This window comes from Scleropages formosus, chromosome 24 (assembly GCF_900964775.1).
Source record: "Scleropages formosus chromosome 24, fSclFor1.1, whole genome shotgun sequence".
NCBI classification, from domain to species: Eukaryota; Metazoa; Chordata; class Actinopteri; order Osteoglossiformes; family Osteoglossidae; genus Scleropages; species Scleropages formosus.
The window spans coordinates 17,272,370-17,287,734 of NC_041829.1; the positions used below are offsets into that span (position 1 = coordinate 17,272,370).

At 45.5% G+C, this 15,365-nt stretch overlaps 1 protein-coding gene across 3 annotated transcripts; it reads left to right on the forward strand.

The window, feature by feature from the left end:
- Positions 1-2,008: 2,008 nt before the first annotated feature.
- tmem26b (transmembrane protein 26b) lies at positions 2,009-7,495 on the forward strand. 3 transcript variants are annotated; one of them, XM_018760888.2, is made up of 7 exons: positions 2,009-2,297; positions 3,292-3,388; positions 3,620-3,679; positions 4,315-4,523; positions 5,441-5,520; positions 6,498-6,619; positions 6,737-7,495. In XM_018760888.2, the coding sequence occupies exons 1-7, from the start codon at positions 2,104-2,106 to the stop codon at positions 6,764-6,766; spliced, it is 792 nt and encodes a 263-aa protein (XP_018616404.1). In that variant the 5' UTR covers positions 2,009-2,103; the 3' UTR covers positions 6,767-7,495. The 3 variants fall into 3 exon arrangements, with proteins under 3 accessions (XP_018616404.1, XP_018616402.1, XP_018616403.1); XM_018760886.2 differs by having other exon boundaries at positions 6,498-7,495; XM_018760887.2 differs by lacking the exon at positions 3,620-3,679 and having other exon boundaries at positions 6,498-7,495.
- Positions 7,496-15,365: the final 7,870 nt, after the last annotated feature.

The following is a 15,365-nucleotide window of genomic DNA, read 5'->3' on the forward strand; positions in this document are numbered from 1 at the left end:
CAGGGAGAAACAGCCTTTCATGTAACTGCAGTGATTATTTCTTGGGAAGAACAGATGATTCTGCAGCAACACTTTGAGTGTTTTTTGTTGGCTGCGTGGAGACAAATTGGGATTCTGAATATTCTCCTCCTGTATATTTGCCTTCATTAATTTAGGTGTCTACAAACAGCGACTGTGTCTGTTCTCGCACCCATTTAATGAGTCTCAAAAGTATTGTTTCAACAGGAATTAATGTAATGATCACAGTAATTTTCTCAACTCATGAATTATACAGATGATGATTATAGAATAATCATATTAATATATAATAATGATATAGAAATGGCCCTATAAAAATATACCTGAAACTCTAATAAGCGTAAAATTAATAAAAATATGAGTACATATCGTTTGAACAGGTTAAGGTGTTATTCTCTGACTTCTGCATGTTTTCACAAAGTTTAAATTATGATTTATAAAAAGCTGCTGTGATTATGTATAAAACCCAAGCATTTATTTTAACACCTGCAGGCACAGTATAACCATAGATCTTCTAAGGCTTTTGAAGAAGATGTTTTCAGAAATATATGTGTCTCTAGAAAGTATTCACCACTTTTTATTGTGTTACATCATGGAACCATGTTGTATTGAACTGGGCATGAACACACGGTGTCCACGGTGTCAAATTGGAATAAAAAAAAGACATCGGCATTTTACTAAATTAATTAAAAATGTAGTTTTTTGTTCTAATATTTAATGTTCTCAGATGGAGAAGAGAGAAGTTTCTTTAATTTGTTACTGGTTTCCCGAGAGGAGCATTAAGGAGGAAACAGTCCTGCACTTTAAACGACATACAAATACTTGTAGACGTGCTTATTTCCCTCTTAACTGCACTTTTCTTCAACATTTTCTTTGTAACTCTTATCGCACTCTTTCCACCTTTGCGGAAAAGCTCATCCGTAGGACTGTCACCCTTATCAGGCAGAACAGATGTTGACTAAATAACTAAATAACTCAGCAAATTGCCACAATGCACTTTCTTTAAAATTACACCTTCTAAACCAACTAGCAAACATTTGTATTTACTTAGAGGGTAATAATGATAAAGGTGTTAAACTGGACTAATGGTTTGGCACAGGAGAATTTATAGCCCGTATCCCAGAATGTGTGTACCGTGTTTCACTGACTTCTTGTGAAATAGGAAAAGTGAGTTCTTAAACTTTTCAGAAGACACCTTTGCCCTTGTTGGCTTAGTATTAAGAGTTGCACTCATTATTATTACTAAGAATTTATACAGCACTATATTTCCTTATGGGTCATACTGACTCATTTATTGGACACTTTCATCCAAAGACACACATTTCCAGAACCACTTGTCCCACAGGGGGTTGCGGGGAACCAGAGCCTACCCGGTAACACAGGGCGTAGGGGACACACCCAGGACAGGACGCCAGTCCATCGCAAGGCACCCCAAGCGGGACTCAAACCCCAGACCCACCGGAGAGCAGGAATGTGGTCCAACCCACTGCGCCACCGCACCCCCTATATTCATCCAAAGCAATTGACAGTTATTTACCTGTTTATACAGGTGGGTGATTTTTACTGGAGCAGTTTCAGGGTAAGTATCTTGCACAAGGATGTTACAGCTGGAGGTGGGATCGGACCCGTGATCTTCTGGCCCAAACGCAGGAGCGCTGATCATTATTGAGGGGTTAAGAAAAAATGAAGAAAAAATGACCCAGACTTTCAGAGTTCAAAGTGTTGAGCTGTAAACATTTTTAGCGAGGGGTTATGACTCTCGCGCGCACGTGGGGCGCTGATGACCTCACCGTTGCCCAGGTAACGGCGATGCGCTCGCTGTCCCGGGTCCGAGCCTGAACCGCTGCATCCATCGGTCACAAAGAAGCGCGCGCACACACAGTTCGCACCGCACGTTTTACACTCTGCCAGAGATAAACGGTGGAGGGGGGGGCGGGGCGCGTGACAGCTGGACCCTTGAAAAGCACCGAGCGAGACGAGAGACGCCGGACGGTCGGGCACTGCGAGTACGCGCGCTCGAGAGGCGCTCCTCGAGCCGAGGAAACTAACTAAGCTAAGGGCCGCGCGCGACTCACGCGCTTCAGCATGAAGGTGCTGGTGAACTTCGCGTGCGCGCTCGTCACCAGGTGCCTCTTCATACTCGTGTCGCTGATCGCGGTGTGGAGAGTGACCTCGGTGAAGCGCGACGCGCTCTACTGGTTCCTGACCGTCCTGTACGTGCCGCTCGTGCTCGAGATGATCCTCACGATGAAGAGGAGGAAGGGCAGCGACTACAAGTGGTAAGAAAGAAAGACGAGAGAGGAGGAAACTCCTCTTTCCTTCCCCTTTTAGAGTCTGGAACATGATGACAGTTAAGTTTCATTACTTAGTGTGTCGGGGGTGCGGTAGCGCAGTGGGTTGGACCGGGTCCTTCTTTCCTGTGTGTCTTGGGTTCGAGTCCCGCGTGGGGTGCCTTGCGACGGCCTGGCGTACTGTCCTGGGTGTGTCCCCTCCCCCTCCGGCCTTATGCCCTGTGTTGCCGGGTAGGCTCCGCGACCCGGCATAGGACAAGCGGTTCAGAAAGTGTGTGTGTGTGTTTGTTGTTAATTATACACCTCCCGTGTTGCTCAGTATTTGTGGCTCTGCCTCAATGGCCTTTTCTTCCTTATTAATATCTTATAACTGATCAGTGATATTACTATTAACTTACTCAGCTTTCCTTACATTTATTATTATTATTATTATTAACCTTAGTAGTACTGCTGTCTGTGTTTTTACTTATTTTACTTTACTTATGGTTTTACTTTTTTACTTATCACCGTAGCCTTTATCAATATTGCTATCTGTATTTATGAATCATACTGTCTTAATTATTATTATTATTATTATTAGGAAGGGGCGCAGAGCTGCAGCACTCATTGGAATATAATTCAGCAGCATGTCGTACACAGGGCACATGGTAAACTATGAGTAAACTGCCTCTTAGTCATGTAAACGCAGTAGAGCCGGACCGCCTTTCCCCTGCCTTATTGTTATCAAATCGGCTCCGATCTTGTTGCAAAATAATTGCACTTTCTTGGTGACCTTCCGAGGGGCATGGTGGCATGGTGGGTCTGGGGTTCGAGTCCCGCTCGGGGTGCCTTGAGATGGACTGGCGTCCCGTCCTGGGTGTGTCCCCTCCCCCTCCGGCCTTGCGCCCTGTGTTGCCGTGTTGAGCTCCGGTTCACCATGACTCTGCTCAGGAGAAGCGGTTTCAGACACATCTGTTATTATTATTATTATTATTATTATTAGGTTTTCTCCAGCTATCCTGTTGTTCCTGGTAAGCATTGTTCCATCCATATGGATTCTGGAGCTGCACCATCAGAGCAACAGGTCAGCGACTCCTGAGGTACGCCCATTAAAGTATTTTCTGTGAACTTTTTTCTTTTTTGCCACATTTCTAACACCTTAGTCAGGAAGGCAGAGAATCCATGTTTTGAACGTGTTTTCAAACTGCGGTACTTTCGGACATCTGTCTCAGAAAATGGTGCCGACTTCAATTTACGTGTCGTTCCTTTGCCACAAAGGACTACGGTTACATTCATTATCCTTTGTTAATAAATGTACTGTATGATTTTAGTGTCAAAAACTGGATGTTTTGCTTCACACCTTGGCAAATGACACCACTGGCAAGTTAAGGGTAAGTCATCTATTGCTGTTTTAGGATGAAAAATTGTTTCATTTATGACTGTTTTGCCAGACAGTTGTGTATCGGTGTATTTTTTTTTTTAGTGAAATATTTCTTGTAAGAATCTTACGGGTGACGTAGAAGAGAATTGCAAGTAAGGTGTGTCAAGTTACATAAACTGGTAAATACATTTAAAAATGATTACATTATATTGTCATTTGCCTCGAATGCAGGCGATATGAGCTAAGAAAGGCTTGTAAATGTAACTTTTCGGTTTTAGCAGCACACTGCGTTCTTCCAACCGTACTTTCTATATGCCGAGGGTCCGAAATATGCAGCTGATTGGGCCTCAGAGTGGAAGCCGTAATTTTGAGTAGAGTACCAGTACAATGTGCGAGTACACCTGAGCGGCACCTGGATGGGACACGCCGGAGGGAAGAGCAAAAGCAAAGGGAAACGCAGGTGTCCTGGGCTGCTCTTCCGACGTAAATGGAATGACCGTTGAATGCGAACTAGTTTCCGCCAAGCGAGCTCAGACTTTTCGCTGGTACCGCGCGTCTTCGAGAGAGTCGATTTATTTGCGCGTTCACGCGCGTTGAGGTCACGGCTCGAGAGAAGCTGAGCGCCGTTCCCATGTTCAACCGCAGGACTCGCTCAGCACCCTGTCCGCTGTGTGCGCCAATGACTGGATACTGGCGCTGCATCAAATCCTGCTCATCCTCCTCATTGTGGGCAAGTGGCTGCTGCCCATCGGGGTCGGTGTCACCCGGGACGAGCTCTCCCAGCTCCTGCTCATCTTCGTTGGCACGGCTGCCGACATTCTCGAGTTCACCAGCGAGACGCTCTCTGACGTCAAGTGAGGCTCCGACCGAGTACGCTTTTCAGAATGTCCGAAAATCCACAAACCTCACATTTTTTATTTGGGGTAACCCTGCAACAATTAGCCGTTATTAGCAAAGCAGCGCTGGAACTGGAACAGCTTTTCCGGAACAAGCAACCTCCCGACATTCCTGCACTTACGATTTTTTTTCATCCACGAAATCAGCAAGCCTGTAATTAGTAACCCTTGAAAACCTAAAAAAGGGAGGATGTTTGGTTAAAAGCAACCAATGTTTGGACAGAATAGGGCAGAGAGCGCGCGGGGTTTTGACCCAACCCGGCCTGTTTGGGGACACGGAGATTAAACTGAGCGATGCGGTATATTCTTAACCGACACACTGGATTGTAACAAAACAAGAAAAATACCGTAATTTTGGTTCTGCAAGAGATAATGACATAACCTAGAACATGACAATAAAACACATGACTATGGTGTTCCCTCTAACACCAACGCAACCATGGTACACTTTCCACTCGTCTAATGTGCCCAGATGCTCCTTATTTGCATTTATTCGTTTAGCTGACATTTTTTTCCATGTCCTCTACAATGTTAAGATACATACAATTTACCCATTTATACCACTGGGTAATTTTTACTGGAGGAAATTAAGGTAATTATCTTGCTCAAGGGTACTACGGCTGGAAGTGGGAATCAGACCTGCAACCTTTGTGTCTAAAGGCAGTAGCTTTAACCACTAGGGTACCAGCTGTCCATATTTCCAAATCATGAATCATTTCTGTGGGATGTATGAAAAAAGAAATGTTTGCTCAGGCCACCCTTGGCATTTCCACAAAGGCATTGTTACCTTGTATCTCATACATCTTCCATTTGTTCTCCTCTGGTCCACAGCCATCATTAACACTTCCTTTAACACTACTCTTATGTTCTGGCAGGGAGAACAATCCCCAGCTGGTGTATATCATTCTGGCCGTGTGGACGTGGAGCATGCTGCAGTTCCCTCTCCACCTCTCAGGTAAAACTCCATCTCGTTTGATTGCGAAACATGAATCTGATTACAGGCTGGAAGCAACAGCATAAAATTTACATGCCACACAGTATGCGGAATAAACCCCCTTATTAATAAAGCCTTACATTCTTTGAAAAAAAAAGCTTTTCGTTTTCATAGGCCCCAGTCTCTGTGTTTGTTCTCATCTATATATTAACGTTTCCCCCACGCTGGGATGATTGCTGATGCTAGAGTGGAGTACATTTCCCCTCTGCCAGAGTTTTAATAAACCAGAAATTCAGATCTTTAATGTTAGGAGCATAGACGCTCCATACTTATCCGCATTCGCGTCCCGTTGTGATATTGGCTCAGTTATTTGTATCGCTAACAAGAAGCTTGAAGCATATGGGGCTAAATCCAATACGGTGAGCTTGACCATCTGCCAAGCAGAAGAACAGATAGAGTGTGACTCAGTCGCAGTGTGTGGTGTCTGGTTAGGTAACAAGGCGGGCAGCCAGGCCTCAGCATCCCCTAACCCTAAGTAATGTGTACCCTTCTCTTGTACTGTGTGGTACACAAGTATACTAGCGCTGACGTGCAGCTCGCTCTTCAGCCTTTAGCAGAAATTATGAAAGGTTTCGTCTTGCTTTAGTTTAGAATATTTCCATGTTTCGGCCAAGAGAAAGCATTTGGTAATTTATAGTAATTTCACCGAAGTGGAATTAAATACCGAAGGATGTCGGTCAAGTTTCCTTCCACTTGTCCTGCTGCGGGTTGCGGTGACCGAAGAAGTGACTGGTTAGTGTAGGGTCAGGGTTAGGGTTGGGTTAGGGTTGGATTAGAGCTATCCATATCGTTGATTAATTATGGTAAGACTGGAAATGCTGCCATGTATGGGTGTATAAGCAATGTTGTGTTATGATCTTGTGAAGTTATGCTCCAAACTGTCTGGAGTTACAAGATGTCACGTGTACGTGTTTGTGTGTGGTGTGTGCGCTGTCCAGTGTTGAGCTCAAAGCCCGAAAATTCCCAGGAGACGGCAGGCAGCTCGTTCCTCAGGAGTCACCGGACGGACCTGTGGAACATCGTGGAGAGTCTCTTCATCCAGGACGGCCCCTTCCTGCTGGTGCGCCTCACAGTCATGGGCCACTTCAGGGTCGTCCACCAGATGCTGGTCTTTTTCACCATCAAGAACTTCCTGGTGGTCGTACTCAATGTCTACCGCTTGTTTGTCATAATCCAGGACTACACATCAAGCAGAGCGGGCGAATGAGATTCCGACCGCGACAACGGCGCGCCGAACCACGGAAAACATGGTTACAGTGACACGTGAAGATCCATCGGCGTGGAAACTTAAGATCGAGAAATACATCAGCAGGGCCAAGTTACTGTTAAAATGAGTGCAATGTAACATTCGTTTTACTCCGTACCTTGACAGTGCGGCGTTTTCGTCTAGTTCGCCCGACATTTGCGGGAAACATCGTCAAAGAGATTTCAACGCAATCGTTGGTTTATTTTAGTTTCACGTCTCATTCTTGTTAGTTGCGTTTTTCCTTTCTTACATTTTTCTATGCGAGTTCAGACTGTAGCAGCGTTTGCAGGTGTCTTCGAAGACACACGGCTTTCTCCTCTGCACCCGCATCTATTAGCGTGCGTCTCGACGTCTTGGCTGCGGCGCCTGGTTCCCTGTGAAGGACGCGTGACTGCGCTCAAGAGCTCCCACTGGCCAACAGCTGTCGACACACAAGGGCGGCACAGTGAGATGCTCACAAGGGTCTCTTTCTGTCCGCATGCATGGTACAACCGGCGGGGGTTCGATACTCGACTTGGCGCGGTGCGTTGACACACAGTGGTAAAAGAGCATCTATGGCTGCACTGACAGCTCTTTGCAGCATCCATCCATCAACAGTAATGCCTTGTCCAATCCAGGGGCACATGGGACAGTCAGTAGCATAGTGGCTAGATCTACTGCCTTTGGATCCGAAGGTGACAGGTCCGATCCCCATCTCTGGCTGTAGTACCCTTGAGCAAGGTACTTACACTAAATTGCTCCAGTGCAATTACACACACACACATTCGCTGAAGCCACTTGTCCCAAGTGGGGTCGCGGCAAGCCGGAGCCTTACCCGGCAACACAGGGCGCAAGGCTTGAGGAGGAGGGGACATACCCAGGATGGGATGCCAGTCTGCCACAAGACACCCCAAGCGGGACTTGAACTCCAGACCCACCGGAGAGCAGGACCCAGCCAAACCCACTGCACCACCGTGCCCCCAACTCCCCGCTGTATAAATGGGTAAATAATTGTAACGTTAACACTGTAAGTCACTTTGGAGAAAAGCATCAGATAAATGTAAGCATAGGGTGCGAGGCAGCAGGGTACACCCTGGGCGGGACGCCAGTCCACCACATGGCGATCACACACACTCGTTTGCTCACGCGTCACCAGCTCACCTGAAACACACTTTCAGACTGCGGGAGGAAATCCACGCAAACGCCACACGCACTAAGCCAGATTGAAACCCACATCCAAGCCTTCGACCCAGAAGCTGCGAGGCACCAGGCCTTCGCTCCACGCAACCCAGAAACACACCGCCGAACGACAACTTTGACGGTTCGACCTCTACAATAGAAACAACAGAAAAGCAGACGAGAGCATCTGTTACACACCTGCATGTCTCACGGAGACTCGACACGCAGCTCTTCTCTTATTACCTTTGAGTTCTGAGATTCGAGTTTGCGGCTTTAATACCTTCAGCACCGAAGAACGCATTCTCACGCTTCGGTAAAACGACACCTAGCTTTTACTGCGAAAAATTTGCTTCTGTCGGGGGTTTTAGTCGTACCGTGGCAGATGTTCAAGGTGACCTTTGCACGTGCGATTAACTAAATATAACGTCTTGTCAAGTCAGCTTTCATCTGCATTGCAGCAGCTCATTATAACGTCTCTTCGTGTCGAAATGAAATGAAAAATCGTCGCGAGACATAGAAATACTTTGTGTTGAGCAGCCGTGAGATGCGTTGATGGATGATGCCCTCATCATGCGATGCGGTTCCAGAAAGGGGACCGGAATCGCGGTTCCCGACGTTAAAAAGCTTGGAATGCATGTCATTGTTTCGAGTCATTGGCTCACGCTGCAGGGAGACATCGCAGACACTTCAGTCGTGTGTCGTTGTCTTAGCAAGCAGGGCTCTGCGGTTCAACATGTCAGAAGGGTTATCATTCAAAGGGCTTTTTTTTCCAGGCAGTGCGTGTGTCAAGAAGACGACAGCGGTGATGCCTTAACCTCCTGTGACCCAACAGGAAAAGGGGTTTGAGATGTTTGTCTGGGATTTCTAGAAAGTTCTTCAAGGTCAAACCCCAAACATTTGTGTTATTGAAAAGCCAAGGATTTCCTCTGTAAGGAGCATCGGAACTCGCCCTTGAACGTACAGTTTGGTAGACTGAACTACCAAAGACAATATGTGTCCTCTAGAGTGGACAAAAATCAATGACCGGGTCTCAGAAGGTTAAGACTGAGCACAATGAGTTCACATTTATCTGACGCTTTTCTTCAAAGCGATCTACAGTGTTAATCTACATACAATTATTTATACAACTGGGTAATTTTACTGGAGTAACTCACGATAAGTACATTGCTTAAGGGTACTACAGCTGGGGGCAGGATTCAAACCTACAACCTTTGGGTCTAAAGGCAGCAGCTCTAACTGCTACACCACCTACTGTCTGCAGGCTGTTTAATTTTTACAACTGAAAATGTCTTTAATACCTTGAGGCCTATTGAAGTAACAATTTCTGAGACAAACTTTGGTTAAAAAATAAAGGGGAAAAAAAAAAACAACATAAAATGATCTAGTCCGTATCTAGTGCTTTCTTTGGATGTGCTGATGGAAGGTGCCACGATGACAAAAATGAATCATAAAGGAAAACAGCCCTAAATTTAATCTCCTTGCCTTTCTTACTGTAAACACATGTGGAAGTGATCTCGATTCGGAGGCTCCAGAGAACAAAACTCTTCCAAACAAAAGAGCGGGTTCTTATTTAGGTTTTGCGGAGAACTTAACCGATTTCGCCGATGATTTGTTTTGTCTTTCAAATATCGCTGCCTGTTAACTTTTTCTAGGCACATCAGCTGCTGCGACGGCATTCCACGCACAGCACTGTCCAGCTTCACTGCCGTTCAATTTATTCACTTATTACAACAAAATTTACTCTGGAACAATGTGATAAAATGGCTATTTTTAGTACATTTACTTAGTAAGCAGACACTTTTCTCCAAAGCGACTTCCACTGAACTCTATGTAGGGTTATCAGCTCACACACCTTATTCACCATGGTGACTTACACTGCTAGATACACTAGGTCACTCATCCATGTATTAGTGGAACACACACACTATGGGTGAAACTGAACAGCATGTCTTTGGACTGTGGGAGGAAACCAGAGCACCCAGAGGAAACCCACACAGACACAGGGAGAACATGCGAACTCCACACAGACTGAGCAGGGATCAAACCCACATTCTCTCGCACCACCCAGGTGCTGCAGGACAGCAGTGCTACTCCCTGGACCACCGTGCCACCCGCTAGTGTGTGCCATATGTAGAAATTCACCCTGTAATGCATATCAGTGGAAATTCCACATACGACCTTGGTAAGATAACATTTCATATGGGTCCATGTGGAACGTGTTTGTCGTTTGGTTACATTGTATATGGATGAGTCATTGCAGAAAAGCAATTATACAGACGCCATCAAATAAACAGTTAATATCTCTGTCACACTGCATTCCTTCGAGAGACATTTACAGTGATAAATAAAACATTGAGCCCCTTAGGGTGCGTTGTCCATCCCCATTAGTGTCTGGGAATGTGCTTTGTCTGACGGAACGTCTTTGGCCGTTCCGTGTAAGAAACACGATTACATGCATTCATTGTTTGCTCAAAATCAGATGGTCCGTGCATCTGCGTCGCGCTCTAATTAACTGTGCTCCTTCCGACTTCTAAATGAAATATGACAATGTAGAAATGTGCCCACGAAAAGCAATATTATGCATTTTCATCCATCAATCAATATCAATTGCTTGATGAATGCTGCTCCACCGCAGGGTCGCCACGGTCTGGAGCCTAAAGCTAAAAACATAAGGATCCAGACCCTATATTTTACATCTTCGTGTCCTTTCTCGTGTATTTTAACAAGGAGACGAACATGGACAGGGCAGATCAGGAGGGAGGAGATCTTTACTGAGAGCATCCCTATAGATCCTCAGTGGCAGCTGGTTGCACAGAGGTTACAGCTACCTTTTGACCCAGTTTGACTCCTACCTTGAGTGAGGTACTTACCATGTGTTGCTCTGGCCAGTTGTAAAAATGGATAAATAGTTTCACATTCCAAGTCACTTTGGAGGAAAGCATCAGCTCACCGAATAAATCCAAGTTCCCTCTTTCAGGTGGAGAGCTGCTGCCTTTGGACCCAAAGGTTGCAAGTTTGATTCCCACCTCCAGCAGTAGGACCCTTGAGCAAGGTCCAAATCCTAAATTCACAATGTCTGAAACTGCTTGTCCCATGCAGGGTCGCAGGGAGCCAGAGCCTAACCTGGCAACACAGGGCAAAAGACTGGAGGGGGAGGGGACAACCCCTGGACAGGATGCCAGTCCATTGCAGGGCACCCCAAGCAGGACTCTAACCCCATACCCACCAGAGAGCAGGACCTGGTCCAACCCACTGCACCACTGTGCCCCCCCATCCCTGATACCCCACCCCCTAAATTGCTCCAGTAAAATTACCCAGCTGTATAAACAGATAAATAATTGTAAGTAGATGAACACTGTAAGTTGCTTTGGAGAAAAGTGTCAGGTGGACAAATAAATGTAAACATCAGCTGGCTTCCTGCTGACCTTTGAGTGTTTATGTTCACACCTTTCCTCCAGAAGCTATTTGTCCAGAGAAATGTTTCCAGAGCCCTGGAGTGCGGTAGAAGCCGGATTTGTCATAAATTGATCTCTCCAGTCTGAAGGTCAAACGTATTGCCTGTTCATTTGAAAACACTCGACTCTGTATTACAGCGCACCAGTAATGATGGTCTATTGATTTCGTTTTTTTTTCCAGTGAAGCCAAAGTTTAAACCCAAAGTGCAAAGCTAGTGAAGTGGGATCATTAAACTGTAAAATACTTAGAGGGAATGATTTCTGTTTTGACAGATTAACGCTATGCTCAAATCTCAGATTTGAACTTCTATTTATTTCGGAAACGCTTGAACTGCTGCTCACTGTGTTGGTAATTTGGCATTTTAAAGCCCCCGTGTCCTATTCTGCAGAGGCTCTCCTTAAATTGTCTGCACAATTTATCTCCTCGCTTTTCATTCCGTTTCTCAGATTAAGCGCAAAGAAACAGAGGCAGTTTTAATCTCTCAGAAATGCAAATGTATATTCGAAATGAGCGATTGCTGGTTTACCAAAATTTTGGGATCATAGAATGATAACTACACCAACAAAATAATACAACACTGCTTTAATCAAACACTATGAGGATAAAAAGAAAAAGATTTTCCTTGCGTTCAGCCTACAACAAACAATAAAAAAAATCTGATTAACTCTGAATTATCTCTGAAGTTATATTATGTGCCAAAATATGAAGATAAGAGTAAAATGATCACAATACTGTACCGTGCAGAAGTTATAGGCACTTGGGGAAAAAAGCTGTAAAGTGAGAGTGACTCTAAAAAATAATGCTCTTAATTAATAAACTTCCTACGAAGCTCAGTAACCATCCATTGTCAACAAGCACTTGGCACGGGGGGTTCAACATGTTAGAAGGGTTACACACCCAGGGCGGTTCGAGTCCTGCTTGGGGTGCCTTGTGATGGACTGGCATGTCGCCCTGGGTGTGTCCCATCCTCCACCAGCCTTATGCACAGTACTGTCTCTCTTAATATAGGTTTTCCTCAGCACTTCCGGGGCGAAAAAAGGAAAGGAACTCAAAGTTTTCCAAAGCGGGTGTCACAGGATTTAGCTGTAATTCCGTTATAATTCGTCCGATCCTTTAACTGCTCTTTCCCAAGCGCAGGCGAATTTTACAAATTAGTGGTTATTCCTTCAGCGAAGAACAACTGAATTTGGCCCACAGTTTATTTGAGTGCATGTGCACGTTTCCCACGGAGCCTCAAGGGCAAACATTTCATGTTAATTAGCTGCATAAGATGCTTTTCATGTTTTAATTCTTATCGGAGTGCTATTTCCACTAGGGTACGCTGCTGAAAACAGTCTTTCCTGTTTCCTGCTGCTTGCGAGCCTCATATCCCTTTTATTCAATGGGAGAACGACAAGACTGTGAATCAGAGGAACTGATTTTCTAAGCCGATAATGACGAATTTAAGCGCGCCGAGACAACAATGCGGCTTAAAGTTAAAGTGAAAATGAGAGATTTTGAAGAGAAGCAACACCTGGTGTTTTTTTTAGTATGCTTTTTAAAAAAAAAAATCGCATTTCTATTGCGTTCCCTCCCTCTTTCCGAGGCCTGGCTGTGCACAGGGGACTGACGTCAATGCTGGAGACACTTCTTACCGGTGGGCCCCCCTGCGGAGCACTAAGCCTCAACTACGGTCCCCTTTTACTCTTTTGAGAGCGTCTCCATACAGCCTTTATCTTATGTCTCATCCTCAGCCTGCATCACATGAGCAGATCAGCGCTCGCAGCACTACTGATGCACACTCACGCGCCATTGTCTTCACTCACATGTACTTCACTTTCATTCATTTCGCTGACGCTTTTCTCCAAAGGGACTTATGCTCTCAAGCTACCTGCGATTATCCACCCGTTTTTACAGCTGGGTAATTTTGCTGGAGCACTTTAGGGCAAATGCCTTGCTCAAGGGCAGTGCAATTGGGAGTCAAACCTGCAGCCTTTGGGTTCAAAGGCAGCAGCTCGAACCCCTGCGCAACCAACGGGTTTGGGAGAGGAGTCAGCTCCCGTGCCATCGTTTATCTTTGAAGTTGCATAAGAAATTTTCCAGGGAATTATAGCTGTGCCCCAGAGAAGCATTAATAGTCCAGTCATGTACTTTGAGTGCAGTTTTCCGAGCCTCTGAATCTCAAGCCGCAATGATGGTGTCCGTCCACTAGGCGGCGCTCGACCACATCTGGAGGCTGAACCGACCGTACACTGTAATGTTACAGTAAATACAGTGTACACGCCAACATTATGGGATGGAAACAGACATGTGCAGGGAAAGTAGCCTGCGAGAGGAAAGATTTTTCCACAAGCCTCTGTAATTACCGATTGTTGGATGTTCCGTCAATTGCATCACATGTCGTTCTGTGTATGTACATACGCGCGCACACACACACACACACACACACACCCTCGGAAGGTGCTCGTGCTGAGCAGGGTCACGGCGAGCCGGAGCCTAACCCGGCAACACAGAGCGTAAGGCCGGAGGGGGAGGGGACACACCCAGGACAGGACGCCAGTCCATCACAAGGCACCCCAAGCAGGACTTGAACCCCGGACCCACTAGAGAGCAGGACCTGGCCAAACCCGCTGCGCTGCCGCACCCCCCTGTGTGAAAACAGTGTAAGATAACTAGTGTGCATATGCGTGGGGTTAGGGTGCGTTTATAGAGCAGGCACAAGTTATAAATAAAAGGAGCGATTTATAAATAACATCTTTGTGGAAGTGATCACCGTAGATGAAATGATCCCTCCAATCCCTCTTTCAGGCCAGCGAGAGAGCGTATTCCCGAGCCATTCATGAAGTCCTTCATGTGCACAAATCATCACATGGTGCTTAAAATGAAAGAATATTAAGGCACACTATGTCATTCATGAACCTCACTTCAAAGCCACTTCCCATCGCTCGGCGCTCTTGTTCAAAAAAAGCACAAATTCACGCTGAAACGAAATGAATCATTTTCGCAAGGGCGGCCAGCTCAAAGGATACGTGGCCATCAAGTAAAAAATGTGCATCATTAATAACGGATGACTTCTGATCTCAAGTTTGTCATGCGAAAATACCGGATTTTCGCATGTAAGTCTAGGATTGGTGAGTTACATAAGCGAAAAATAATCCATACTTATGCAATGTTGTCATGGAAACCATTTAGGGCCACTCTAGCGACATTCTCAATTCAGGTACATTGTGAAGGATTAAGTCCCATAACAAGTTTATGGTAAAATAGAGACAATATCCAAAACACAGGGAGAGGAAGCAGCAGCAGTTAAGCTGAACAACCTCCGGTCATTTGCAATTATTTCAAGTTTCATAACACTTTTCTGCTGCCGGTTAAATGAAAAGCGAGGTTGGGAGGACGCAGCGATCGGCCACGTCATCTCACACTTCATTTCCAAAACACAATTACACGCTGTAATATCCTCATGGAGATGAAAAAGCTGGGTGGAAAAGATCACGGAGGCAAAGCAAAAAAAAAACGCGGGTTACACTGGTACGGATTACCGTTGCAGCGGCTGAAATTCGGACCTTCCTCTGTAAGGGTGACCCACAGCGAGATCCGGAATGTTCCTGATAAGATTTTGACTCTTCTTTCGCATTCCGGCATGTATAAACTGATGGTCAATACACTCTCTGGGTAAAAAAATCAAACAACAGATAATTATGATAAGACAGGAATTTTCATCTATATTTTACACAATTTAGACGTCATGCGCAGGTTGGGCATCCGGGACTCACCTGGATGGAATGTACACACGTCAACTTGTTGTGTGTGTGTGTGGAAGAGATGTTTGCGCTTGGTGGCAGGTACGCCGGGCCTGAAAGATTTCCAGCGTTTGCCCATTGACAGGGAAGCTCGAGAATGAGAAAGAGCGCGACAGTGATTCCCTGAGAGAAATGATGATGACTTCATTTTACAGCATTATTAT